This window comes from Salmo salar, unplaced genomic scaffold (genome assembly GCF_905237065.1).
Source record: "Salmo salar unplaced genomic scaffold, Ssal_v3.1, whole genome shotgun sequence".
NCBI classification, from domain to species: domain Eukaryota; kingdom Metazoa; phylum Chordata; class Actinopteri; order Salmoniformes; family Salmonidae; genus Salmo; species Salmo salar.
The window spans coordinates 12,501-39,534 of NW_025549283.1; the positions used below are offsets into that span (position 1 = coordinate 12,501).

Sequence of the window (27,034 nt, forward strand, 5' to 3'; positions counted from 1 at the left end):
CTGATAGGTTCATGATGCCTCTCTCTCTCTCTCTCTCTCTGATAGGTTCATGATGCCTCTCTCTCTCTCTCTCTCTGATAGGTTCATGATGCCTCTCTCTCTCTCTCTCTCTGATTGGTTCATGATGCCTCTCTCTCTCTCTCTCTCTGATAGGTTCATGATGCCTCTCTCTCTCTCTCTCTCTCTGATAGGTTCATGATGACTCTCTCTCTCTCTCTCTCTGATAGGTTCATGATGCCTCTCTCTCTCTCTCTCTCTTGATAGGTTCATGATGCCTCTCTCTCTCTCTCTGATTGGTTCATGATGCCTCTCTCTCTCTCTGATTGGTTCATGATGCCTCTCTCTCTCTCTCTGATTGGTTCATGATGCCTCTCTCTCTCTCTCTCTCTGATAGGTTCATGATGCCTCTCTCTCTCTCTCTCTCTGATAGGTTCATGATGCCTCTCTCTCTCTCTGATAGGTTCACGATGCCTCTCTCTCTCTCTCTCTCTCTGATAGGTTCACGATGCCTCTCTCTCTCTCTCTCTCTCTGATAGGTTCACGATGCCTCTCTCTCTCTCTCTCTCTGATAGGTTCACGATGCCTCTCTCTCTCTCTGATAGGTTCACGATGCCTCTCTCTCTCTCTCTGATTGGTTCACGATGCCTCTCTCTCTCTCTCTCTGATAGGTTCATGATGCCTCTCTCTCTCTCTCTCTCTGATAGGTTCATGATGCCTCTCTCTCTCTCTCTCTCTGATAGGTTCACGATGCCTCTCTCTCTCTCTCTGATAGGTTCACGATGCCTCTCTCTCTCTCTCTGATAGGTTCATGATGCCTCTCTCTCTCTGATAGGTTCACGATGCCTCTCTCTCTCTCTGATAGGTTCACGATGCCTTTCTCTCTCTCTCTCTGATAGGTTTTCGATGCCTCTCTCTCTCTCTCTCTGATAGGTTCACGATGCCTCTCTCTCTCTCTCTCTCTGATAGGTTCATGATGCCTCTCTCTCTCTCTCTCTGATAGGTTCATGATGCCTCTCTCTCTCTCTCTCTGATAGGTTCATGATGCCTCTCTCTCTCTCTCTCTCTGATAGGTTCATGATGCCTCTCTCTCTCTCTCTCTCTGATAGGTTCATGATGCCTCTCTCTCTCTCTCTCTCTCTCTCTCTGATAGGTTCATGATGCCTCTCTCTCTCTCTCTCTCTCTGATAGGTTCATGATGCCTCTCTCTCTCTGATAGGTTCATGATGCCTCTCTCTCTCTCTCTGATTGGTTCATGATGCCTCTCTCTCTCTCTCTGATTGGTTCATGATGCTCTCTCTCTCTCTCTCTCTCTCTCTCTCTCTCTCTGATAGGTTCATGATGCCTCTCTCTCTCTCTCTCTCTCTCTCTGATTGGTTCATGATGCCTCTCTCTCTCTCTCTCTGATAGGTTCATGATGCCTCTCTCTCTCTCTCTCTCTCTCTCTCTCTCTGATAGGTTCATGATGCTCTCTCTCTCTCTCTGATAGGTTCATGATGCCTCTCTCTCTCTCTCTCTCTCTCTCTCTCTGATAGGTTCATGATGCCTCTCTCTCTCTCTGATAGGTTCATGATGCCTCTCTCTCTCTCTCTCTCTCTGATAGGTGCATGATGCTCTCTCTCTCTCTCTCTCTCTCTGATAGGTTCACGATGCCTCTCTCTCTCTCTCTCTGATAGGTTCCATGAGATGCAGGTGACCCCTCCCTCTCTCTCTGATAGGTTCATGATGCCTCTCTCTCTCTCTCTCTGATAGGTTCCATGAGATGCAGGTGACCCCTCCCTCTCTCTCTGATAGGTTCATGATGCCTCTCTCTCTCTCTCTGATACGTTCATGATGCCTCTCTCTCTCTCTCTCTCTCTGATAGGTTCACGATGCCTCTCTCTCTCTCTCTCTGATAGGTTCATGATGCCTCTCTCTCTCTCTCTGATAGGTTCCATGAGATGCAGGTGACCCCTCCCTCTCTCTCTGATAGGTTCCATGAGATGCAGGTGACCCCTCCCTCTCTCTCTGATAGGTTCATGATGCCTCTCTCTCTCTCTCTGATAGGTTCCATGAGATGCAGGTGACCCCTCCCTCTCTCTCTGATAGGTTCCATGAGATGCAGGTGACCCCTCCCTCTCTCTCTGATAGGTTCATGATGCCTGTCTCTCTCTCTCTCTCTGATAGGTTCCATGAGATGCAGGTGACCCTGTCTCAGAAGGACCAGGATATTGCCTTCCTGAGGTCCATGTTGGGGAAACTGTCTGAGAAACTGGACCAGCTGGAGAAGAACCTGGAACTGAAGTTTGGTATGACAGAGGGGGTGGTATGCTGGGGGTACAGGGTGTGCAGGGTATGCAGGGGGTGTGCAGGATATGCAGGGGGTGTGCAGGATATGCAGGGGTGCAGGTTTTGTAGGATATTCCGAGGGGTGTACAGGATATTCCGGGGGGTGTAGGGGGTACAGGATATGCAGGGTGTACAGGATATGCAGGGTGTACAGGATATGCAGGGGGTGCAGGGTATGCTGGGGGTACAGGGTGTACAGGATATCCCGGGGGGTGTAGGGGGTACAGGATATGATATAGTGAATTCTTCCTGCTCTCCTTAAGAGCCGTTTCCTTCTATAAGTAGTAAAACATGGTGATGTAAATATCCAGGATGGAAACGTTCTGTACAAATAAAGGGGACAAACGCTAAACTATTAGACACCATATATTACAACGTCTGTGTTTCTCACCTGCTGTGTGTGTGTGTGTGTGTGTGTGTGTGTGTGTGTGTGTGTGTGTGTGTGTGTGTGTGTGTGTGTGTGTGTGTGTGTGTGTGTGTGTGTGTGTGTGTGTTCCAGATGTCCTGGATGAGAACCAGAGTAAACTGAGTGAAGATCTGATGGAGTTCAGGAGAGATGCTTCCATGCTCAACGTGAGCCTCTGGTTCTACACTTTATATTATACTGACTCACACACAGACATTTATCATTTATATTATATTACTTTATATTATACTGACTCACACACAGACATTTATCATTTATATTATATTACTTTATAATATACTGACTCACACACACTACCTTTATCATTTATATTATATTACTTTATATTATACTGACTCACACACAGTACCTTTATCATTTACACTCTCCTGTCTCTCTCTCTCTGTCTCTCTCTGTCTCTCTCTCTATCTCTGTCTCTCTCTCTGTCTCTCTCTGTGTGTCTCTCTCTCTCTGTCTCTCTCTCTGTCTTTCAGGATGAGTTGTCCCACATCAACGCCAGACTCAACATGGGCATCCTGGGCTGTGAGTTTCTCCTCTGCTTTTCACTGTCATTTCTCTCATCTTCTGTTCCCCTCTCCTCTTCTTCACCTGTCCGTTGTGGAGAGATGTTAAACTACCCCTCCCTGTGTATCCCTCCTCCTCCAGCCTACGACCCCCAGCAGATCTTTAAATGTAAAGGGACGTTCGTAGGTCACCAGGGGCCAGTCTGGTGTCTGTGTGTCTACTCTACAGGGGACCTGCTGTTCTCTGGGTCCTCGGACAAAACCATCAAGGTACACACACACACCAGGCTCATTCTACCCACACTGCCCCTCTGGTTGTCAGAAGAGCTCATTCTACCCACACTGCCCCTCTGGTTGTCAGGAAGCAGAGCTCATTCTACCCACACTGCCCCTCTGGTTGTCAGGAAGCAGAGCTCATTCTACCCACACTGCCCCTCTGGTTGTCAGGAAGGAGAGCTCATTCTACCCACACTGCCCCTCTGGTTGTCAGGAAGGAGAGCTCATTCTACCCACACTGCCCCTCTGGTTGTCAGGAAGGAGAGCTCATTCTACCCACACTGCCCCTCTGGTTGTCAGGAAGCAGAGCTCATTCTACCCACACTGCCCCTCTGGTTGTCAGGAAGGAGAGCTCATTCTACCCACACTGCCCCTCTGGTTGTCAGGAAGGAGAGCTCATTCTACCCACACTGCCCCCTCTGGTTGTCAGGAAGCAGAGCTCATTCTACCCACACTGCCCCTCTGGTTGTCAGGAAGGAGAGCTCATTCTACCCACACTGCCCCTCTGGTTGTCAGGAAGGAGAGCTCATTCTACCCACACTGCCCCTCTGGTTGTCAGGAAGCAGAGCTCATTCTACCCACACTGCCCCTCTGGTTGTCAGGAAGGAGAGCTCATTCTACCCACACTGCCCCTCTGGTTGTCGGAAGCAGAGCTCATTCTACCCACACTGCCCCTCTGGTTGTCAGGAAGCAGAGCTCATTCTACCCACACTGCCCCTCTGGTTGTCCAGGAAGCAGAGCTCATTCTACCCACACTGCCCCTCTGGTTGTCAGGAAGGAGAGCTCATTCTACCCACACTGCCCCTCTGGTTGTCAGGAAGGAGAGCTCATTCTACCACACTGCCCCTCTGGTTGTCAGGAAGGAGGCTCATTCTACCCACACTGCCCCCTCTGGTTGTCAGGAAGGAGAGCTCATTCTACCCACACTGCCCCTCTGGTTGTCAGGAAGGAGAGCTCATTCTACCCACACTGCCCCTCTGGTTGTCAGGAAGCAGAGCTCATTCTACCCACACTGCCCCTCTGGTTGTCCAGGAAGGAGAGCTCATTCTACCCACACTGCCCCTCTGGTTGTCAGGAAGGAGGCTCATTCTACCCACACTGCCCCTCTGGTTGTCAGGAAGGAGAGCTCATTCTACCCACACTGCCCCTCTGGTTTGTCAGGAAGGAGAGCTCATTCTACCCACACTGCCCCTCTGGTTGTCAGGAAGGAGAGCTCATTCTACCCACACTGCCCCTCTGGTTGTCAGGAAGGAGAGCTCATTCTACCCACACTGCCCCTCAGCCAGACAGGTTCAGAATGGACTGATGGTAAAATACCAGGTAAAGGTGGATCAGACCCAACCAGGGATGTAGTGGAGGGTAAAGGGACAGAAACTGTATTTACTCCCAACTTTTTATTTTGTTAGTTATCCTTTACTCACTTATTGTTGAGTTCCCATCGTCGATCAACGATCAGACCGTTATGCATGTTGACATTCTGCCTCTCTTCTTTCCCTCTCTCTCTTTCTCTCTTCCCTCTCTCTCTCTCTCTCTCTCTTCTTTCCCTCCCTCTCCCTCTCTCTCCTCTTCCCTCTCTCCCTCCCTCCCTCCCTCTCTCTCTCTTCCCTCTCTCCCTCTCTCTCTCTTCTTTCCTCCCTCTCTCTCTCTTTCTCTCTTCCCTCTCTCCCTCCCTCTCTCTCTCTCTCTCTCTCTCTCTCTCTCTCTCTCTCTCTCTCTCTTCCCCTCTCTCTCTCCCTCTCTCTCTCTTCCCTCTCTCTTCTCTCTCTCCTCCCTCCCTCTCTCTCTCTCCCTGCCAGGTGTGGGATACCTGCACCACCTATAAATGTCAGAAGACTCTGGAGGGTCATGATGGAATCGTGTTGGCGCTGTGTATACAGGGGTACGGAGACACACTCACTCACACACACACACACACACACACACACACACACACACACACACACACACACACACACACACACACACACACACACAGAGTTGTATAAATGAAAAGGTCTGTGTTGACTGTTAATTCCAGTGGTAATAATATCAGGACATATAATCATATACAGGTTTCAATGCTGCTGTTGTATTGTGGATCCCTGACTCTTCTGTCTGTCCTTCCTCTCCCTCCCCTCTCTCTCTCCCTCTCTCTCCTTCCCCTCTCTCTCCCTCTCTCTCCTTCCCTCTCTCTCTCTCTCTCTCTCCTTCCCCCTCTCTCTCTCTCTCTCTCCTTCCCCTCTCTCTCTCTCTCTCTCTCCTTCCCCTCTCCTTCCCCCCTCTCTCTCTCCTTCCCCTCTCTCTCTCTCTCTCTCTCTCTCCTTCCCCCCTCTCTCTCTCTCTCTCTCCTTCCCCTCTCTCTCTCTCTCTCTCTCTCCTTCCCCCTCTCTCTCTCTCTCCTTCCCCTCTCCTTCCCCCTCTCTCTCTCTCTCCTTCCCCCTCTCTCTCTCTCTCTCTCTCTCTCTCTCCTTCCCTCTCTCTCTCGCTCGCTCTCCTTCCCCCTCTCTCTCTCTCTCTCCTTCCCCCTCTCTCTCTCTCTCTCTCTCTCTCTCTCTCCTTCCCCTCTCTCTCTCTCTCTCTCTCTCTCTCGCTCTCTCTCCTTCCCCTCTCTCGCTCTCTCTCGCTCTCTCTCCTTCCCCTCTCTCTCGCTCTCTCTCCTTCCCCTCTCTCTCGCTCTCTCTCCTTCCCCTCTCTCTCTCCCTCTCTCTCCTTCCCCTCTCTCTCTCTCTCTCTCTCCTTCCCCTCTCTCTCTCTCTCTCTCCTTCCCCCTCTCTCTCTCTCTCTCTCCTTCCCCTCTCCTTCCCCCTCTCTCTCTCTCTCCTTCCCCCTCTCTCTCTCTCTCCTTCCCCCTCTCTCTCTCTCTCTCTCTCTCCTTCCCCTCTCTCTCTCTCTCTCTCCTTCCCCTCTCTCTCTCTCTCTCTCTCCTTCCCCTCTCTCTCTCTCTCTCTCTCTCCTTCCCCTCTCCTTCCCCCTCTCTCTCTCCTTCCCCTCTCTCTCTCTCTCTCTCTCTCCTTCCCCCCTCTCTCTCTCTCTCTCTCCTTCCCCCTCTCTCTCTCTCTCCTTCCCTCTCCTTCCCCCCTCTCTCTCTCTCCTTCCCCCTCTCTCTCTCTCTCCTTCCCCTCTCTCTCTCTCTCTCTCTCTCTTTCCCCTCTCTCTCTCTCTCTCTCTCTCTCTCTCCTTCCCCTCTCTCTCTCGCTCGCTCTCCTTCCCCTCTCTCTCTCTCTCTCTCCTTCCCCCTCTCTCTCTCTCTCTCTCTCTCTCTCTCTCCTTCCCCTCTCTCTCTCTCTCTCTCTCTCTCTCGCTCTCTCTCCTTCCCCTCTCTCGCTCTCTCTCGCTCTCTCTCCTTCCCCTCTCTCTCTCTCTCTCTCCTTCCCCTCGCTCTCTCTCTCTCTCTCTCCTTCCCCTCGCTCTCTCTCTCTCTCTCTCTCCTTCCCCCTCGCTCTCTCTCTCTCTCTCTCTCCTTCCCCTCGCTCTCTCTCTCTCTCTCTCTCCTTCCCCTCTCCTTCCCCCCTCTCTCTCTCTCTCTCCTTCCCCCTCTCTCTCTCTCTCTCTCCTTCCCCTCTCTCTCTCTCTCTCTCCTTCCCCTCTCTCTCTCTCTCTCTCTCTCCTTCCCTCTCTCTCTCTCTCTCTCTCTCCTTCCCCTCTCCCTCCCTGTAGGAACAGACTGTATAGTGGCTCAGCTGACTGCACCATCATAGTGAGTCTGTTCTGACTGTTGTCTCTTATAAAGGATCCCGTTTAACCACAATAACTCACCTTCTTATAAAGGATCCCGTTTAACCACAATAACTCACCTTCTTATAAAGGATCCCGTTTAACCACAATAACTCACCTTCTTATAAAGGATCCCGTTTAACCACAATAATTCACCTTCTTATAAAGGATCCCGTTTAACCACAATAACTCACCTACAGTCTGACTGTCTCTGGACAGTTTATTAGGTACACCCCATTTAGTACCAAGTCAGAACCACACTTTGCCTCCATTACAGCCTGAATTCTTCGGGGGCATGTAAACGTTGCTCAACTGGTATCAAAGGACCTAATGTGTGCCAGTAAAACATTCCCCACACCATTACACCGCTGCCGTCAGCCAGGATGGGGGGCCATGGACTCACAGATGCCAAATTCTGTCTCTGCCATCAGCCTGTACCGGTGACACCAGCCAGGATCGGGGGCCATGGACTCCCAGACGCCAAATTCTGTCTCTGCCATCAGCCAGGATCAGGGGCCATGGACTCCCAGACGCCAAATTCTGTCTCTGACACCAGACAGGATCGGGGGCCATGGACTCCCAGATGCCAAATTCTGTCTCTGCCATCAGCATGGCGCAGCAGGAGCTGGGAGTTGTTGGACCAGGCGGTGTTTTTGCTCTCCTCAATTGTCCGGCGTTGGTGACCCGGCGTTGGTGACCCGGCGTTGGTGACCCGGCGTTGGTGACCCGGCGTTGGTGACCCGGCGTTGGTGACCCGGTCCCCACTGGAGCTGTCTCTTCTTGGTTTTTAGCTGATAGGAGGGGAACCCGGTGTGGTCGTTCTGCTGCTAATAGCCAATCCGTGACGAGGATCGACGAGTTGTTTGTTCCGGAGACGCCCGTTCTGCCCACCGCTGTGGAACGCTGCTGTTATTTGGCTGTTTGTGCCCCGCATGTTAGCTAAGCACGATTCTCTCCTCAACGAGCTGCTTTCACCCACAGGACTGCGGCTGACTGGATGTTTGTTTGTTTGTTTGTTGTGCCGTTCTCTGTAAACCCGAGACACTCAAGATGTGAAAAGCCCCAGGAAGGACAGACGTTTCTGAGATAGTGGAGCACCGACGATCGTACCACGCTTCGGTCACTCGTTTTTTGCCCGTTCTAACGTTCAATGGGAACAGTAACTGAATGCCTCGATGCCTGTCTGCCTGCTTTATATAACAAGCTACGACCACGTGACTCACTGTCTGGAGGAGCGATCCATTGTGGTGAATGGGATGGTGTACCTAATAAACTGTCCGGTGGACCAGTAACTGAATGCCTCGATGCCTGTCTGCCTGCTTTATATAACAAGCTACGACCACGTGACTCTCTGTCTGTAGGAGCGATCCAATTGTGGTGAAAGGGATGGTGTACCTAATAAACTGTCCGGTGGACCAGTAACTGAATGCCTCGATGCCTGTCTGCCTGCTTTATATAACAAGCTACGACCACGTGACTCACTGTCTGGAGGAGCGATCCATTGTGGTGAAAGGGATGGTGTACCTAATAAACTGTCCTGTGTGTGTATAACCATTATAACACACCTTTTTACATTTATTTAATCTTTTATTTAACGAGGCAAGTCAGTTAAGAACAAATTGTCATTTACAATGACAGCCTACCAAAAGGCAAAAGGCCTCCGTCTAGGACGGGGCCTGGGATTATATATATATATACGGCAACAGCATGGTAGCAACACCTCCACTGACTGTAGAACCATGACCCTGCTGTTATATACAGAGATTATCAGACAGCCCTCTGTCCAACAAGACTCTGCGTTCTCTCCTGTGTCTCTCTCTCTGCCTCTCTTCTCTCTCTCTGCCTCTCTTCTCTCTCTCTGCCTCTCTTCTCTCTCTCTCCTCTCTCTGCCTCTCTTCTCTCTCTCGCCTCTCTCTCCCCTGTCTCGCCTCTCTCTCCCCTGTCTCCCCTCTCTCTGCCTCTCTCTCTCTCCCCTGTCTCTCTCCCCTGTCTCTCTCCCCTGTCTCTCTCCCCTGTCTCTCTCCCCTGTCTCTCTCCCCTGTCTCTCTCCCCTGTCTCTCTCCCCTGTCTCTCTCCCCTGTCTCTCTCCCCTGTCTCTCTCTCTCTTTCTCTCTCTCTCTCCCCTCTCTTTCTCTCTCTCTCTCCCCTCTCTTTCTCTCCCCTCTGCCTCTCTTTCTCTCTCGTCTCTGTCTCTGGTGTGTAGGTGTGGGACGTCCAGACCCTGCAGAAGGTGAATACTATCCGTGCCCATGACAACCCGGTGTGTACGCTGGTGTCCTCCCACAGCATGCTGTTCAGCGGATCCCTCAAGGCCATCAAGGTAGAGTTGGAGACCATTTTTTAAAATGGAGGCCCGAGAAGCTGCTTCCTTCACTTTACTGGGAGAGAGACTGTTCCTCTCCTTTACTGGGAGAGAGACTGGGAGAGAGACTGTTCCTCTCCTTTACTGGGAGAGAGACTGGGAGAGAGACGGGGAGAGGGAGACTGGGAGAGAGACTGTTCCTCTCCTTTACTGGGAGAGAGACTGGGAGAGAGACTGTTCCTCTCCTTTACTGGGAGAGAGACTGGGAGAGAGACTGTTCCTCTCCTTTACTGGGATAGAGACTGGGAGAGAGACTGGGAGAGAGACTGTTCCTCTCCTTTACTGGGAGAGAGACTGGGAGAGAGACTGGGAGAGAGACTGTTCCTCTCCTTTACTGGGAGAGAGACTGGGGAGAGACTGTTCCTCTCCTTTACTGGGAGAGAGACTGGGGAGAGACGGGGAGAGAGGAGAGAGACTGGGAGAGAGACTGTTCCTCTCCTTTACTGGGAGAGAGACTGGGAGAGAGAGACTGGGAGAGAGAGGGAGAGAGAGACACGGAGAGAGACTGTTCCTCTCCTTTACTGGGAGAGAGACTGGGAGAGAGACGGGGAGAGGGAGAGAGACTGTTCCTCTCCTTTACTGGGAGAGAGACTGGGAGAGAGACTGTTCCTCTCCTTTACTGGGAGAGAGAGACTGGGAGAGAGAGACTGGGAGAGAGAGACTGGGAGAGGGAGACTGGGAGAGGGAGAGACTGGGAGAGGGAGACTGGGAGAGGGAGACTGGGAGAGAGAGACTGGGAGAGAGAGACTGGGAGAGAGAGACTGGGAGAGAGAGACTGGGAGAGAGAGACTGGGAGAGGGAGACTGGGAGAGGGAGACTGGGAGAGGGAGACTGGGAGAGGGAGACTGGGAGAGGGAGACTGGGAGAGGGAGACTGGGAGAGGGAGACTGGGAGAGAGAGAGACTGGGAGAGAGAGAGACTGGGAGAGAGAGAGACTGGGAGAGAGAGAGACTGGGAGAGAGAGACTGGGAGAGGGAGACTGGGAGAGAGAGACTGGGAGGGAGAGACTGGGAGAGAGAGAGACTGGGAGGGAGAGACTGGTCTTTAATCCTGGTGATTTGGTTTAAATTCAGGCTTCTCATGACATCCATTAAGCTGTGATTTATCCAGTGTGTCCGTACACTGTGGTCTGAAAGGTAAACCAATGAAATAGATCGGGATCAATACAGTGGCTCCTTAACTCAGGATGAGGCGCATATTAATTAGTAATTATAAACAAGAGAACCAGTTCAAACCAAAATGTTTTTTAACTTTTATTTTGTTAATGCCCCCTGTGAAAAAGTAATATTGACATTCAGTAACTGGTTGTGCCTCCTTTTAGCTGTAGTGACTCCAACCAAACACTTCCTGGAGCTGCAGTGACTCCAACCAAACACTTCCTGGAGCTGCAGTGACTCCAACCAAACACTTCCTGGAGCTGCAGTGACTCCAACCAAACACTTCCTGTACTTGTTGCTTTTCGACCATTCTGATGTAGACTCAGGCTCGTGTGTTTTTTTTGGATCGTGGTCTCGCTGCATGGACCCAGCTGGACTTCAGCTTTACGGACGGACGGACCTCACCTTGTCTCTGATACAGAACAGAATTCATGGTTCCTTCTATAAAGGCAAGTCGTCCCGGTCCTGAGGCAGCGGAGCATCTCCAAACCGTCCCACCACCACCACGCTGGACCGATGGTATGAGGTCCTTACTGTGGAATACAGTGTTTTTAGGTTTTTATTAGATATTACAGGACCTGTGTCGTCCAGGAAGTCGACTCCCAAGTTTAGCCAATAAGCAACTGGGTGATCGTCGAGACTCTTGGTTAGAATGTTCTATGGACCTATGGAGTTAAAAGTACAACTTTTCGGGAATGACACGCGTCCCATAATGCCTGGCGAAAACCCAAACACTACATTCCACAGTAAGGACCTCATACCAACGGTCCAGCGTGGTGGCGGTGTGATGTGATGGTTTGGCGATGCTTTGCTGCTTCAGGACCGGGACGACTTGCCTTAGAAGGAGAAAAACAAGCTGTTTTATTACCAGCGAATAGAAACCCTTTAACCCCAGGCCTCCACTTCCTGTACAGTACCGGTCAGACCAACAGCTTTAACCTTTAACCCCAGGCCTCCACTTCCTGTACAGTACCGGTCAGACCAACAGCTTTAACCTTTAACCCCAGGCCTCCACTTCCTGTACAGTACCGGTCAGACCAACAGCTTTAACCTTTAACCCCAGGCCTCCACTTCCTGTACAGTACCGGTCAGACCAACAGCTTTAACCTTTAACCCCAGGCCTCCACTTCCTGTACAGTACCGGTCAGACCAACAGCTTTAACCTTTAACCCCAGGCCTCCACTTCCTGTACACTACCTCTATCGCCATGGGGACTGTGCTCCCTCTATCGCCATGGGGACTGTGCTCCCTCTATCGCCATGGGGACTGTGCTCCCTCTATCGCCATGGGGACTGTGCTCCCTCTATCGCCATGGGAACTGTGCTCCCTCTATCGCCATGGGAACTGGGACAGAAGGAGGGAAGAATTATCTCACTATTGAAAGGGATTTTCCCTCGTCCACAACTCTCTGTCCTGAAGTGTTTCAGCTCAATGACATCATCTGCACTGTTAACGCCTGATCACTTCCTAACGTGTGTGTGTGTGTGTGTGTGTGTGTGTGTGTGTGTGTGTGTGTGTGTGTGTGATAATACCGCCCTGCTCTAAATGTGTGGTTCTCACCGATCTGTCTGTTGGCTAATCTCTCTCCGTTTTCGCTCCCTCTCCTCTTCCTTCTCTCCCATCTGTCTTCTTTACCCTTCTCCTCCCCCCCTCTCTCTCTCTGTCCTCTCCCCTTCTCCCCCCCCCCTCTCTCTCTCTCTCCAGGTGTGGGACATAGTGGGGACAGAGTTGAAGCTGAAGAAGGAGTTAACAGGACTGAACCACTGGGTCCGTGCTCTAGTGGCCTCCCAGAACCACCTCTACAGTGGATCATACCAGACCATCAAGGTAGGAGGACAGGGGGTCATCATACCAGACCATCAAGGTAGGAGGACAGGGGGTCATCATACCAGACCATCAAGGTAGGAGGACAGGGGGGTCATCATACCAGACCAAGGTAGGAGGACGGGGGGTCATCATACCAGACCATCAAGGTAGGAGGACAGGGGGGTCATCATACCAGACCATCAAGGTAGGAGGACGGGGGGGGGGTCATCATACCAGACCATCAAGGTAGGAGGACAGGGGGGTCATCATACCAGACCAAGGTAGGAGGACAGGGGGGTCATCATACCAGACCATCAAGGTAGGAGGACAGGCGGGTCATCATACCAGACCATCAAGGTAGGAGGACAGGGGGTCATCATACCAGACCATCAAGGTAGGAGGACAGGGGGGTCATCATACCAGACCATCAAGGTAGGAGGACAGGGGGGTCATCATACCAGACCATCAAGATAGGAGGACAGGGGTCATCATACCAGACCATCAAGGTAGGAGGACAGGGGGGTCATCATACCAGACCATCAAGGTAGGAGGACAGGGGGTCATCATACCAGACCATCAAGGTAGGAGGACAGGGGGGTCATCATACCAGACCATCAAGATAGGAGGACAGGGGTCATCATACCAGACCATCAAGGTAGGAGGACAGGGGCGGTCATCATACCAGACCATCAAGGTAGGAGGACAGGGGGGTCATCATACCAGACCATCAAGGTAGGAGGACAGGGGGGGGTCATCATACCAGACCATCAGAGAGAGGGGGAGATGGAGGGATGGGACAAGATTGGGGGAGACTGTCTCTCTCTCTCTCTCTGTGTCTCTCTCTCTGTGTCTCTCTCTGTGTCTCTCTCTGTGTCTCTCTCTGTGTCTCTCTCTGTGTCTCTCTCTGTGTCTCTCTCTGTGTCTCTCTCTGTGTCTCTCTCTGTGTCTCTCTCTGTGTCTCTCTCTGTGTCTCTCTCTGTGTCTCTCTCTGTGTCTCTCTCTGTGTCTCTCTCTGTGTCTCTCTCTGTGTCTCTCTCTGTGTCTCTCTGTGTCTCTCTGTGTCTCTCTGTGTCTCTGTGTCTCTCTCTGTCTCTCTGTGTCTCTCTGTGTCTCTCTCTGTCTCTCTGTAATGCTTCAGTACAGTGAATAATAATTATAGACTTAATAAAACTGTCCCCCTCTCCTCCTCTCTCTCCCCCTCTCCTCCTCTCTCTCTCCTCCTCTCCCCTCTCCTCCTCTCCCCCTCCCCCTACCATCCCCCCCCTCTCCTCCTCTCTCTCTTCTCCTCTCCTCCCCACTCTCCTCCTCTCCCCCTCCCCCTACCATCCCCCCTCCTCCTCTCTCTCTCCTCCTCCTCTCTCTCTTCTCCTCTCCTCCCCCTCTCCTCCTCTCCCCTCTCCTCCTACCATCCCCCCTCTCCTCCTCTCTCTCTTCCCCTCTCCTCCTCTCCCCTCTCCTCCTCTCCCCCTCCCCCTACCATCCCCCCCTCCTCCTCTCTCTCTCCTCCTCTCCCCGGTCATCAGATCTGGGATATCCGTTCTCTGGACTGTGTTCATGTCCTCCAGACCAGTGGAGGAAGTGTCTATTCCATCGCTGTCACCAACCATCACATCGTCTGTGGCACCTACGAGAACCTCATACACGTAAGATACACACACACACGCACAGAGATACACACACACACACAGAGATACATACAGGGGACAGGGGACATGATTTATACCGTCCTCGAGGGAACAGGGGACATGATTTATACCGTCCTCGAGGGGACGGGGGCTTGACGTTAACGTTTTTAGCCACTTGCCCTTCAGACAAGTAGGACAGATTTTTGACTCGTCCAAAAGCTCAAGTCACTGATATAGAAAATGTTGACTTATCTAATAGAAAATGGTGACTTTTATAATAGAAAATGGTCTGTAACAACATGTTTGCAAAAATGCACGACTCTCTTTTTGTCCCTGGAGAATCATCCAAATGGAGGCTGTTCTCTTGTCTATTTTCTTCTCTGCATGTCTCCAAACACAACCCTGGCCCTTTAAGACTCTCCTGGAGGATGATTGGTCCACACTCGATAGCCTATAAAATATAGCAACATTACAATTACAGCCCAAATACTTTTGTATTTTTTTTATACAAAATAATTCCCTCCAGGGCTCAAAATGTAAGGATGTTTCTGTCCTGTCATCCCCTGGATGATCAACAACAATAAAAACACATCTACTGTTCAAAACCGACTCTGGGACCGACTCTGGGGCCGACTCTGGGACCGACTCTGGGACCGACTCTGGGACCGACTCTGGGACCGACTCTGGGACCGACTCTGGGGCCGACTCTGGGACCGACTCTGGGACCGACTCTGGGACCGACTCTGGGACCCGACTCTGGGACCGACTCTGGGACCGACTCTGGGACCGACTCTGGGACCGACTCTGGGACCGACTCTGGGACCGACTCTGGGACCGACTCTGGGACCAGACTCTGGGACCGACTCTGGGACCCGACTCTGGGACCGACTCTGGGACCAGACTCTGGGACCGACTCTGGGACCAGACTCTGGGACCGACTCTGGGACCGACTCTGGGACCGACTCTGGGACCAGACTCTGGGACCGACTCTGGGACCGACTCTGGGACCGACTCTGGGGCCGACTCTGGGACCGACTCTGGGACCGACTCTGGGACCGACTCTGGGACCGACTCTGGGACCGACTCTGGGACCGACTCTGGGACCGACTCTGGGACCGACTCTGGGACCGACTCTGGGACCGACTCTGGGACCGACTCTGGGACCGACTCTGGGACCGACTCTGGGACCGACTCTGGGACCGACTCTGGGACCGACTCTGGGACCAGACTCTGGGACCCGACTCTGGGACCCGACTCTGGGACCGACTCTGGGACCGACTCTGGGACCAGACTCTGGGACCGACTCTGGGACCAGACTCTGGGACCGACTCTGGGACCAGACTCTGGGACAACAGAGACAAAAATCATACATCCACTGCACCTAAAAACACGTTTTTTTTTAAAAGCAAAGAGGCTGTTGCAACAGATCAGACCGTTTAACTTTTAAAATGTTGATAATGTTTTATTTATTTATATTATAAGAACACAGCAAATTGTGCACGTGACTGTAGGCTACGTGTAAATGTTCCCAAAAATGTAATTAGTGGGGGGGGGAAACCTCATTCTCCAAAAGCAAACTGCAGGAACAGGTTTCATGTCCATTTAAAATGAATGAAAGGGGAGATTTTGTTTCGTCTAGTTTTGGTTACTAATAAGCCTTTTTCTGCTGGACAATAAAATAACGTAGATTTTGTGTTTTGTTTTCTAAACCTGTTATAACATGAGAAAAGTGCTGGTTTCTATGGGATTAAAGTGTTTTAAAAGAATTTCCTTTTAACATTTCTATACTTGTGTTTTGGCAACTTTGAAACAAGATAAGGCATGGTGACTTATAAAATGGTGACTTATATAATATAAAATGGTGACTTTTATCTAATATAAAATGGTGACTTATATAAAATGGTGACTTATATAAAATGGTGACTTATATAATATAAAATGGGGACTTTTATATAATATAAAATGGGGACTTTTATCTAATATAAAATGGTGACTTTTATCTAATATAAAATGGTGACTTATATATAATATAAAATGGTGACTTATATATATAATATAAAATGGTGACTTATATATATATAATATAAAATGGTGACTTATATATATAATATAAAATGGTGACTTATATATAATATAAAATGGTGACTTATATATAATATAAAATGGTGACTTATATATTATATAAAATGGTGACTTATATAAAATGGTGACTTATATATATATATAATATAAAATGGTGACTTACATATATAATATAAAATGGTGACTTACATATAATGGTGACTAATAGAATATTCAATGGTGACTGAAATAATAGAAAATTGTGACCAAAAAAAAAAAATGACAGAAAACAATTTTTACAATTTTTTAAAGTTTCTGGTTAAATTTTAGTTTGAAAATGCTGCCCGTCTCCGCTCAGTGACGGTTCCAGCGCGTATCGGCCACCGGTCTTGTGCCTGTTTGATCTGAATCCTGCCTCTCAGTGTGTTGACAGAATCAAGCCTGTAAGACAGACGTTCATGTTTTAAATTATCCTTCATTATATTTGTCAAATCATGACAGGCGTTTTAGTCTAATATTTATGTAATGAAAAGTCTCCATTTTTCTGGTGCCTCCCCCCCTCGTGTCGACATCGGATTGGACACGAGGCCGTAGCCAATAGCATATCACCTTCACTTTGACATGTAGGCTTTTAAAAAAATATATATATAACATGGAAAAATAGATTAAAATATTATTCCAATGTTGGCCCCTCTGATCGCAGTAATTGTTTGATTATTGTGAATTGTTTGGAAAATGTACTTGTCCATCGTCTTGTCCTGGACAATAGGGGACAGTCTCTTTTTAATGTGGATCCCTGATGTTGAATCTGTCCTCTAGGTCTGGGATATCGAGTCGAAGGAGCAGGTCCGAACCCTGACGGGTCACGTGGGGACCGTGTACGCTCTAGCAGTCATCTCTACACCAGACCAGACCAAAGTGTTCAGCGCTTCCTACGACCGCTCTCTCAGGGTAAGACTTGTCTGTCTGTCTCACCGTCTGTCTGTCTGTCTCACCGTCTGTCTGTCTGTCTCACCGTCTGTCTGTCTGTCTTACGAAGGGAGGCAAATGTAGGTACATTTTGTTTGCCGACTAACCAACCCACATTCTGGCAGTTACCTGGTGGCCCCAACACCTTATTAAATCACTGTGTTGGTGTTTCCTTTATTTTCACAGTGACCTGTAATAATCAACTGTGTGGATTATAGTGTGTGTGTGTGTGTTTATAGTAATTGTGTGTGTGTGTGTGTGTTTATAGTAACTGTGTGTGTGTGTGTGTGTGTGTTTATAGTAACTGTGTGTGTGTGTGTGTGTGTTTACAGTAACGCTGCCTGTGTGTGTGTGTGTGTGTGTGTGTTTATAGTAAGTGTGTGTGTGTGTTTATATTAACTGTGTGTGTGTTTACAGTAACGCTGCCTGTGTGTGTGTGTGTGTGTGTGTTTATAGTAAGTGTGTGTGTGTGTTTATATTAACTGTGTGTGTGTTTACAGTAACGCTGCCTGTGTGTGTGTGTGTGTGTGTTTATAGTAATTGTGTGTGTGTGTGTTTATAGTAACTGTGTGTGTGTGTGTGTGTGTTTACAGTAACGCTGCCTGTGTGTGTGTGTGTGTGTGTGTTTACAGTAACGCTGCCTGTGTGTGTGTGTGTGTGTGTGTTTACAGTAACGCTGCCTGTGTGTGTTAACAGGTGTGGAGCATGGACAACATGATCTGTACCCAGACCCTCCTCAGACACCAGGGGAGTGTAACTGCCCTGGCCGTCAGCAGGGGGCGCCTGTTCTCTGGAGCCGTAGACAGCACCGTCAAGGTACCGCCACACCCCCACCAGTCAGTTAATAACCCTCTACTAAGGCTAATAACCTTAGTTAATAACCCTCTACTAAGGCTAATAACCTTAGTAATAACCCTCTACTAAGGCTAATAACCTTAGTAATAACCCTCTACTAAGGCTAATAACCTTAGTTAATAACCCTCTACTAAGGCTAATAACCTTAGTAATAACCCTCTACTAAGGCTAATAACCTTAGTAATAACCCTCTACTAAGGCTAATAACCTTAGTAATAACCCTCTACTAAGGCTAATAACCCTCTACTAAGGCTAATAACCTTAGTAAATAACCCTCTACTAAGGCTAATAACCTTAGTAATAACCCTCTACTAAGGCTAATAACCTTAGTAATAACCCTCTACTAAGGCTAATAACCTTAGTAATAACCCTCTACTAAGGCTAATAACCTTAGTTAATAACCCTCTACTAAGGCTAATAACCTTAGTAATAACCCTCTACTAAGGCTAATAACCTTAGTTAATAACCCTCTACTAAGGCTAATAACCTTAGTTAATAACCCTCTACTAAGGCTAATAACCTTAGTTAATAACCCTCTACTAAGGCTAATAACCTTAGTAATAACCCTCTACTAAGGCTAATAACCTTAGTTAATAACCCTCTACTAAGGCTAATAACCTTAGTTAATAACCCTCTACTAAGGCTAATAACCTTAGTAATAACCCTCTACTAAGGCTAATAACCTTAGTAATAACCCTCTACTAAGGCTAATAACCTTAGTTAATAACCCTCTACTAAGGCTAATAACCTTAGTAATAACCCTCTACTAAGGCTAATAACCTTAGTTAATAAACCTCTACTAAGGCTAATAACCTTAGTAATAACCCTCTACTAAGGCTAATAACCTTAGTAATAACCCTCTACTAAGGCTAATAACCTTAGTAATAACCCTCTACTAAGGCTAACATATCGAATTGTTTTAAGAAGGTCATTTCGTTGGATCGTTTTAGCTATTTGATTTATGTGATGAAACATTGAATTTAGCATTACTGCTATCAGCCCGTAGCATTACTGCTATCAGCCCGTAGCGTTACTGCTATCAGCCCGTAGCGTTACTGCTATCAGCCCGTAGCGTTACTGCTATCAGCCCGTAGCGTTACTGCTATCAGCCCATAGCGTTACTGCTATTAGCCCATAGCGTTACTGCTATTAGCCCATAGCGTTACTGCTATCAGCCCATAGCGTTACTGCTATCAGCCCATAGCGTTACGTAACAGATTTCACTACATGGAACAACAGTTAGTCCCAAAATGTACCTAAAGGAAGTTTGTGCCGAGGTGTCTGTCCTTTATCTGAGAGAGAGAAGAAACATCAGGAATATATATATTTTTATTTTTAAATCTATATATTTTAACCCTTTATTTTTGGCGCTGAACAGTCTCCATATGTGACTAACCACCTGTCTTATGTTGCAAAATTTGAATTTTTTTATTATTGTTTTTTTTACACTGGATCAAAGTAGAGACTCAGAGCTACAAAATGGTATATCACACACTGCATTTTTGAGGAACAATGGGAAAGTAATTCTGCTTTGAAAGTTGATGATAAACTTTGTAAAACTCACTTTTGAGAAAATGTCCTTTCTGAATGTTTTGGTCCCGACTGGAGAGCTCTTCTTTGTCTACAACCCATTCAGCATCGTTCACACCCTCTAAAGCTTTAGCCCCACCCATCTCGGAGCGCACGCTTGACGCTCTGGCCGATTTGATTTGTTTACCTCTGGATAACATGAAAACAGCCTTAACAGCTCTGCTGGAAACAATTTCATTATGCTTTTTTTGGCTGACTTTTACTGACACCGGCCATATCCAACTTTAGCTTAAGACTTTAGCTTAAGACATGCTAGTTAGCTAGGTAAACAGTGTTTAAGATCACAAATGTCACCTAACGTTAGCTAATGAGCTAGCCGGCTAACGTTAGCTAATGAGCCAGCCGGCTAACGTTAGCTAATGAGCCAGCCGGCTAACGTTAGCTAATGAGCCAGCCGGCTAACGTTAGCTAATGAGCCAGCCTGCTAACGTTAGCTAATGAGCCAGCCTGCTAACGTTAGCTAATGAGCCAGCCTGCTAACGTTAGCTAATGAGCCAGCCTGCTAACGTTAGCTAATGAGCCAGCCTGCTAACGTTAGCTAATGAGCCAGCCTGCTAACGTTAGCTAATGAGCCAGCCTGCTAACGTTAGCTAATGAGCCAGCCTGCTAACGTTAGCTAATGAGCCAGCCTGCTAACGTTAGCTAATGAGCCAGCCGGCTAACGTTAGCTAATGAGCCAGCCGGCTAACGTTAGCTAATGAGCCAGCCGGCTAACGTTAGCTAATGAGCCAGCCGGCTAACGTTAGCTAAAGAGCCAGCCGGGCTAACGTTAGCTAATGAGCCAGCCGCTAACGTTAGCTAATGAGCCAGCCGGCTAACGTTAGCTAATGAGCCAGCCTGCTAACGTTAGCTAATGAGCCAGCCTGCTAACGTTAGCTAATGAGCCAGCCTGCTAACGTTAGCTAATGAGCCAGCCGGCTAACGTTAGCTAATGAGCCAGCCGGCTAACGTTAGCTAATGAGCCAGCCGGCTAACGTTAGCTAATGAGCCAGCCGCTAACGTTAGCTAATGAGCCAGCCGGCTAACGTTAGCTAATGAGCCAGCCGGCTAACGTTAGCTAGCTAGCTAACAGTGCACTTTAGCTTCAGACCCGTAGCTAGCTAGCTAACGGTGCACTTTAGCTTGAAATGAAAACCCCATTCTGTCAAAATTAGAAAACGTGTAATATCTGAAAATGTAACAAGCTATCTTACCCGTATACATCCATGATCCATGATGGACGCCTCTCCCTGTCACGGATGCCACGCCACGGTTGCCCTTAGTTTTGAAGATGTAATCCCGGAGACAGGTGTTTCCTCCATCTCCTTAGCTATCAGACTCTAATTTCCACAGATTTTTCAAAACTTGATCCTCCAGAAAGTGGAGAGCAACACTTACGCAGCTCTACTACATTACCAAGACAGACTGACGAGCTCAAACAGATAGAGAAGCCTTCTATATGGCAGGACCAATCCGAACTACTACTCTCTCGGCATGTCCAGCCCACTCATTATCTCAGCCAATCATGGCTAGTGGGAAGGTTGCTGTGTCGGCGGAAACACCGTTTAACTGGTCAGCCTGCAGGTGCCCCTCCCCCCCCAACCCGGACGACGCTGGGCCAATTGTGCGCCGCCCTATCACGGCCGGTTGTGATAGAGCCCGGGATCGAACCAGGGTCTGTAGTGACGCCTCTGACACTGCGACGCCACTCTGGATTTTTGGGGCCGTGAAAATTGTAGTGGAAGGGTTAGTCAGTCAGGCAATCCATTCCAATATCCCTCACTGTGTTTTCTCTCTCTCTCTGTCTTTCGCTCTCTCTTTCTTGTGTCTCGCTTGTCTCTCCTCCTCTCTCTCTCTTTCTGTGTCTAGGTGTGGACATGTTAGAGGATGCTGATTGGTTGAGCAGCCATATGTTCCCACCTCAGTGGACGACCCTGTGTCAAACGGACCATATGAACTCTGACCCCCACACACACACACACACACACACTGATTGTGTTTCATCATCCTTCAGGATCATGACTGTTTTTTTTTTTTTAATATCTCTGCTATATGAACTTTAACCCCTGATGTGGGCAGGGTCAGAAGTGGTCACGACCTCTGTGACCTTAGCCCAGTGCATTATGGGTGGAGCTGCCGTACCTTAGCTCTGCCCACTGACTACACCAGCCCCTCTCCTGCTTTGGGATAATTCCAGGACTGTTTACTGAAGACTTGTTAGCTCCCCCAAGTTAATGCCTTGGCTTCAGTTCAGCAGGCTAACAGCTGTTAAGATTCAGACCCAGGCTGTTGGACCAACCCTGAGAAGTGCCATTACTGACCCGTTACTGACCCGGGGGAGACTGGACCGTTACTGACCCGGGGGAGACTGGACCGTTACTGACCTGGGGGGACTGCACCGTTACTGACTGGACCGTTACTGACCCGGGGGAGACTGGACCGTTACTGACTGGACCGTTACTGACCCGGGGGAGACTGGACCGTTACTGACCTGGGGGGACTGCACCGTTACTGACCCGGGGGGGACTGGACCGTTACTGACTGGACCGTTACTGACTGGACCGTTACCGACCCCGGGGGGGACTGGACCGTTACCGACCCCGGGGGGGACTGGACCGTTATTGACTGGACCGTTACCGACCCGGTGGAGGACTGGACCGTTATTGACTGGACCGTTACTGACCCGGTGGAGGACTGGACCGTTACTGACTGGACCGTTATTGACTGGACCGTTACCGACCCGGGGGGGACTGGACCGTTACCGACCCGGGGGGGACTGGACCGTTACCGACCCCGGGGGGGACTGGACCGTTACTGACCCGGTGGAGGACTGGACCGCAGTGGAACAAGGATGGATTCACTAGGAACCAACCGGAAGCATCTGGAACGGGACCTGCCTGAAGTGTTGTCAAATAGAAACTCTTGTTTACGTCGCGAAAAGGCGACGTCAGTGTTTTTAAGAACGGACGGTGATCCCTGGGCTTTGCTTGCTACGACTCGGCTCTGTTCAGGACCACGACTCTGCTGCTCTGGTTTTAGTGCCATGATGATGATGAGGATGATGATGATGATGGTAGGCTGTGTTCAGGACCACGACGCAGCGCTTCTGTCAACGGTTTGAAATTAACTGTATCGTACTGAAACATGTCCGTCGTTAAGGAGACGGTGTGAAATGAGAGAGATGCCTACCGTGCCCCTGTTCTCTCTCCCGTGCCCCTGTTCTCTCTCCCGTGCCCCTGTTCTCTCTCCCGTGCCCCTGTTCTCTCTCCCGTGCCCCTGTTCTCTCTCCCGTGCCCCTGTTCTCTCTCCCGCGCCCCTGTTCTCTCTCCCGCGCCCCTGTTCTCTCTCCCGCGCCCCTGTTCTCTCTCCCGCGCCCCTGTTTTCTCTCCCGTGCCCCTGTTTTCTCTCCCGCGCCCCTGTTTTCTCTCCCGCGCCCCTGTTTTCTCTCCCGCGCCCCTGTTTTCTCTCCCGCGCCCCTGTTTTCTCTCCCGCGCCCCTGTTTTCTCTCCCGCGCCCCTGTTTTCTCTCCCGTGCCCCTGTTTTCTCTCCCGTGCCCCTGTTTTCTCTCCCGTGCCCCTGTTCTCTCTTTACTAACCGTGAAACATGCCTGAAAACTGATCATGTCAATGTGATCCGTCTGGGGGGGTAATGTAGAAACTGATCATGTTGATGTGATCCCTCTGGGGGGGTAATGTAGAAACGGATCATGTCGATGTGATCCGTCTGGGGGGGTAATGTAGAAACTGATCATGTCTTCTCTCTGATTCTAGATCTGTTAGTATTCTGTTGTATACTTGATGTACGCCTGATTTATCCGATCATTAAAATACTGTACACTTTGAAGTGTGTGACTGGTCCCTAACGTTAATATAGTGTACACTTTGAAGTGTGTGACTGATCCCACTGGGGTACCCCTCCCCCCAGTGGATCGGCCGGGCCGGGGCCCCCAGTGGATCGGCCGGGCCCCCCGTTTGAGGACTCCAGGTTAAGAACCACTGTGTTCTTTAATAGCCATCATGTATATCTCTGCTGCCCCCCTCTGGGCCTCGGTGGTACTGCTGCCCCCCTCTGGGCCTCGGTGGTACTGCTGCCCCCCTCTGGGCCTCGGTGGTACTGCTCATCTAACAGTCTCATGTGTCATCGACGGAAGGTAGTAGAGAATAGTGCTGGTTACATTTCAGTAAAGAATTCACACACTAAAACCACAGGATGCTTCGTTTAGTACAGTGAAGACCAAGGTGTATTCTGGGAGAACTGCCTTCAGTTCTCTGTGTGTTGTGTTCTGTGATAACGCTGGTGTGAAGGCTGGTGTGAAGGCTGGTCTGAAGGCTGGTCTGAAGGCTGGTCTGAAGGCTGGTCTGAAGGCTGGTCTGAAGGCTGGTCTGAAGGCTGGTCTGAAGGCTGGTCTGAAGGCTGGTCTGAAGGCTGGTCTGAAGGCTGGTCTGAAGGCTGGTCTGAAGGCTGGTCTGAAGGCTGGTCTGAAGGCTGGTCTGAAGGCTGGTAGCGTAGGTGAATGTTGGTGTTGGACGCAGACAGACGTACAGTTGAAGTTGGAAGTTTACATACACCTTTGCCAAATAAATTTCAACTCAGTTTTTCACAATTCTTGACATTTAATCCTAGTAAAAATTCCCCGTCTTAGGTCAGTTAGGATCACCACTTTATTTTAAGAATGTGAAATGTCAGAATAATAGTAGAGAGAATGATTTATTTCAGCTTTTATTTCTTTCATCACATTCCCAGTGGGTCAGAAGTTTACATACACTCAATTAGTATTTGGTAGCATTGCCTTTAAATTGTTTAACTTGGGTCAAACGTTTCGGGTAGCCTTCCACAAGCTTCCCACAATAAGTTGGGTGAATTTTGGCCCCTTCCTCCTGACAGAGCTGGTGTAACTGAGTCAGGTTTGTAGGCCGTCTTGCTCGCACATGCTTTTTCAGTTCTCCCCCAAAAAATGTCTATAGGATAGAGGTCAGGGCTTTGTGATGGCCACTCCAGTACCTTGACTTTGTTGTCCTTGAGCCATTTTGCCACAACTTTGGAAGTCTGCTTGGGGGTCATTGTCCAATTGGAAGAGCCATTTGCGACCACGCTTTAACTTCCTGACTGATGTCTTGAGATGTTGCTTCAATATATCCACATAATTTTCCTTTCCTCATGATGCCATCTATTTTGTGAGGTGCACCAGTCCCTCCTGCCGCAAAGCACCCCCACAACATGATGCTGCCACCTCCATGCTTCACGGTTGGGATGGTGTCCCACTGGAATTGTGATTAAGTGAAATAATCTGTCTGTAAACAATTGTTGGAAAAATGACTTGTGTCATGCACAAAGTAGATGTCCTAACCGACTTGCCAAAACTATAGTTTGTTAACAAGAAATTTGTGGAATGGCTGAAAAACAAGTTTTAATGTCTCCAACCTAAGTGGATGTTTACAACCTAAGTGGACTTCAACTGTACACAGACAGGCAGACAGACAGAGAGACAGACAGACAGACAGTAGTAAAAGAGTCGAGGGGAACAGAGTTTGTATAGAACATTTATTTATTCTGAGAGGATGTCCATAGATGCATCACTGCAAACACGCCACATTCCCACAGACCGCCACATTCCCACAGACCGCCACGTTCCCACAGACCACCACGTTTCATACTGTCAACACACGAGTAGATATACAACACACACACACAGCAGAGTATATACAACACACACACACACACACACACACTCTCTTGCAGCGGGGCCCAGAAACCACTCTGGTCTGTCGATGCTCACAGGCGAAAGTAAAAACAACAGAACAGGAAGAGTAGTATGGTCCCTCCCTCCGTTCTGACCATGGCTGTTCTAATTTAATATTCAGTCCCTCCCTCCGTTCTGACCATGGCTGTTCTAATTTAATATTCAGCCCCTCCCTCCGTTCTGACCATGGCTGTTCTAATTTAATATTCAGTCCCTCCCTCCGTTCTGACCATGGCTCTTCTAATTTAATATCCCCCTCCCTCCGTTCTGACCATGGCTGTTCTAATTTAATATTCAGTCCCTCCCTCTGTTCTGACCATGGCTGTTCTAATTTAATATTCACCTCCCTCTGGTCTGACCATGGCTGTTCTAATTTAATATCCCCCTCCCTCCGTTCTGACCATGGCTGTTCTAATTTAATATCCCCCTCCCTCCGTTCTGACCATGGCTGTTCTAATTTAATATTCAGCCCCTCCCTCCGTTCTGACCATGGCTGTTCTAATTTAATATTCACCTCCTCCCTCCGTTCTGACCCTGGCTGTTCTAATTTAATATTCACCTCCTCCCTCCGTTCTGACCATGGCTGTTCTAATTTAATATTCACCTCCCTCTGTTCTGACCATGGCTCTTCTAATTTAATATCCCCCTCCCTCTGTTCTGACCATGGCTCTTCTAATTTAATATTCAGCCCCTCCCTCCGTTCTGACCATGGCTCTTCTAATTTAATATCCCCCCTCCCTCTGTTCTGACCATGGCTCTTCTAATTTAATATTCAGCCCCTCCCTCCGTTCTGACCCTGGCTGTTCTAATTTAATACTCAGCCCCTCCCTCCGTTCTGACCATGGCTGTTCTAATTTAATATTCAGCCCCTCCCTCCGTTCTGACCATGGCTGTTCTAATTTAATATTCACCTCCTCCCTCCGTTCTGACCATGGCTCTTCTAATTTAATATTCAGCCCCTCCCTCCGTTCTGACCATGGCTGTTCTAATTTAATATCCCCCTCCCTCTGTTCTGACCATGGCTGTTCTAATTTAATATTCAGTCCCTCCCTCCGTTCTGACCATGGCTCTTCTAATTTAATATTCAGCCCCTCCCTCTGTTCTGACCATGGCTCTTCTAATTTAATATTCAGTCCCTCCCTCCGTTCTGACCCTGGCTGTTCTATAATTTACTATCCCCCCTCCCTCTGTTCTGACCATGGCTGTTCTAATTTAATATTCAGCCCCTCCCTCCGTTTTGACCACGGCTGTTCTAATTTAATATCCCCCTCCCTCCGTTTTGACCATGGCTCTTCTAATTTAATATTCAGCCCCTCCCTCCGTTCTGACTATGGCTGTTCTAATTTAATATTCAGCCCCTCCCTCCGTTCTGACCATGGCTCTTCTAATTTAATATTCAGCCCCTCCCTCTGTTCTGACCATGGCTGTTCTAATTTAATATTCAGCCCCTCCCTCCGTTTTGACCATGGCTGTTCTAATTTAATATCCCCCTCCCTCTGTTCTGACCACGGCTGTTCTAATTTAATATTCACCTCCCTCCGTTCTGACCATGGCTCTTCTAATTTAATATCCCCTCCCTCTGTTCTGACCATGGCTGTTCTAATTTAATATTCAGCCCCTCCCTCCGTTTTGAAAATGGCTGTTCTAATTTAATATCCCCCTCCCT

At 49.1% G+C, this 27,034-nt stretch overlaps 1 protein-coding gene and 1 long non-coding RNA gene across 2 annotated transcripts in view; one reads left to right on the plus strand and one right to left on the minus strand.

The window, feature by feature from the left end:
* Positions 1-23,471, plus strand: part of LOC106594839 (E3 ubiquitin-protein ligase TRAF7) — a gene marked incomplete at its 5' end in the record, with an annotated part of 33,784 nt that extends 10,313 nt beyond the window's left edge. Inside the window, 12 exon segments of the mRNA XM_045713157.1 lie at positions 2,164-2,285; positions 2,825-2,898; positions 3,226-3,274; positions 3,398-3,525; positions 5,328-5,410; positions 7,168-7,207; positions 9,428-9,544; positions 12,448-12,570; positions 14,073-14,192; positions 17,055-17,186; positions 17,901-18,020; positions 21,498-23,471. Coding sequence (XP_045569113.1) covers positions 2,164-2,285; positions 2,825-2,898; positions 3,226-3,274; positions 3,398-3,525; positions 5,328-5,410; positions 7,168-7,207; positions 9,428-9,544; positions 12,448-12,570; positions 14,073-14,192; positions 17,055-17,186; positions 17,901-18,020; positions 21,498-21,512 — 1,123 coding nt within the window.
* A 1,684-nt stretch (positions 23,472-25,155) lies between these two features.
* Positions 25,156-26,559, minus strand: LOC123736122 (uncharacterized). Its single transcript, XR_006765946.1, has 2 exons — positions 25,973-26,559; positions 25,156-25,882 (listed from the first exon to the last, which is right to left on the minus strand). It is a non-coding gene; the product is annotated as an uncharacterized lncRNA (long non-coding RNA).
* Positions 26,560-27,034: the final 475 nt, after the last annotated feature.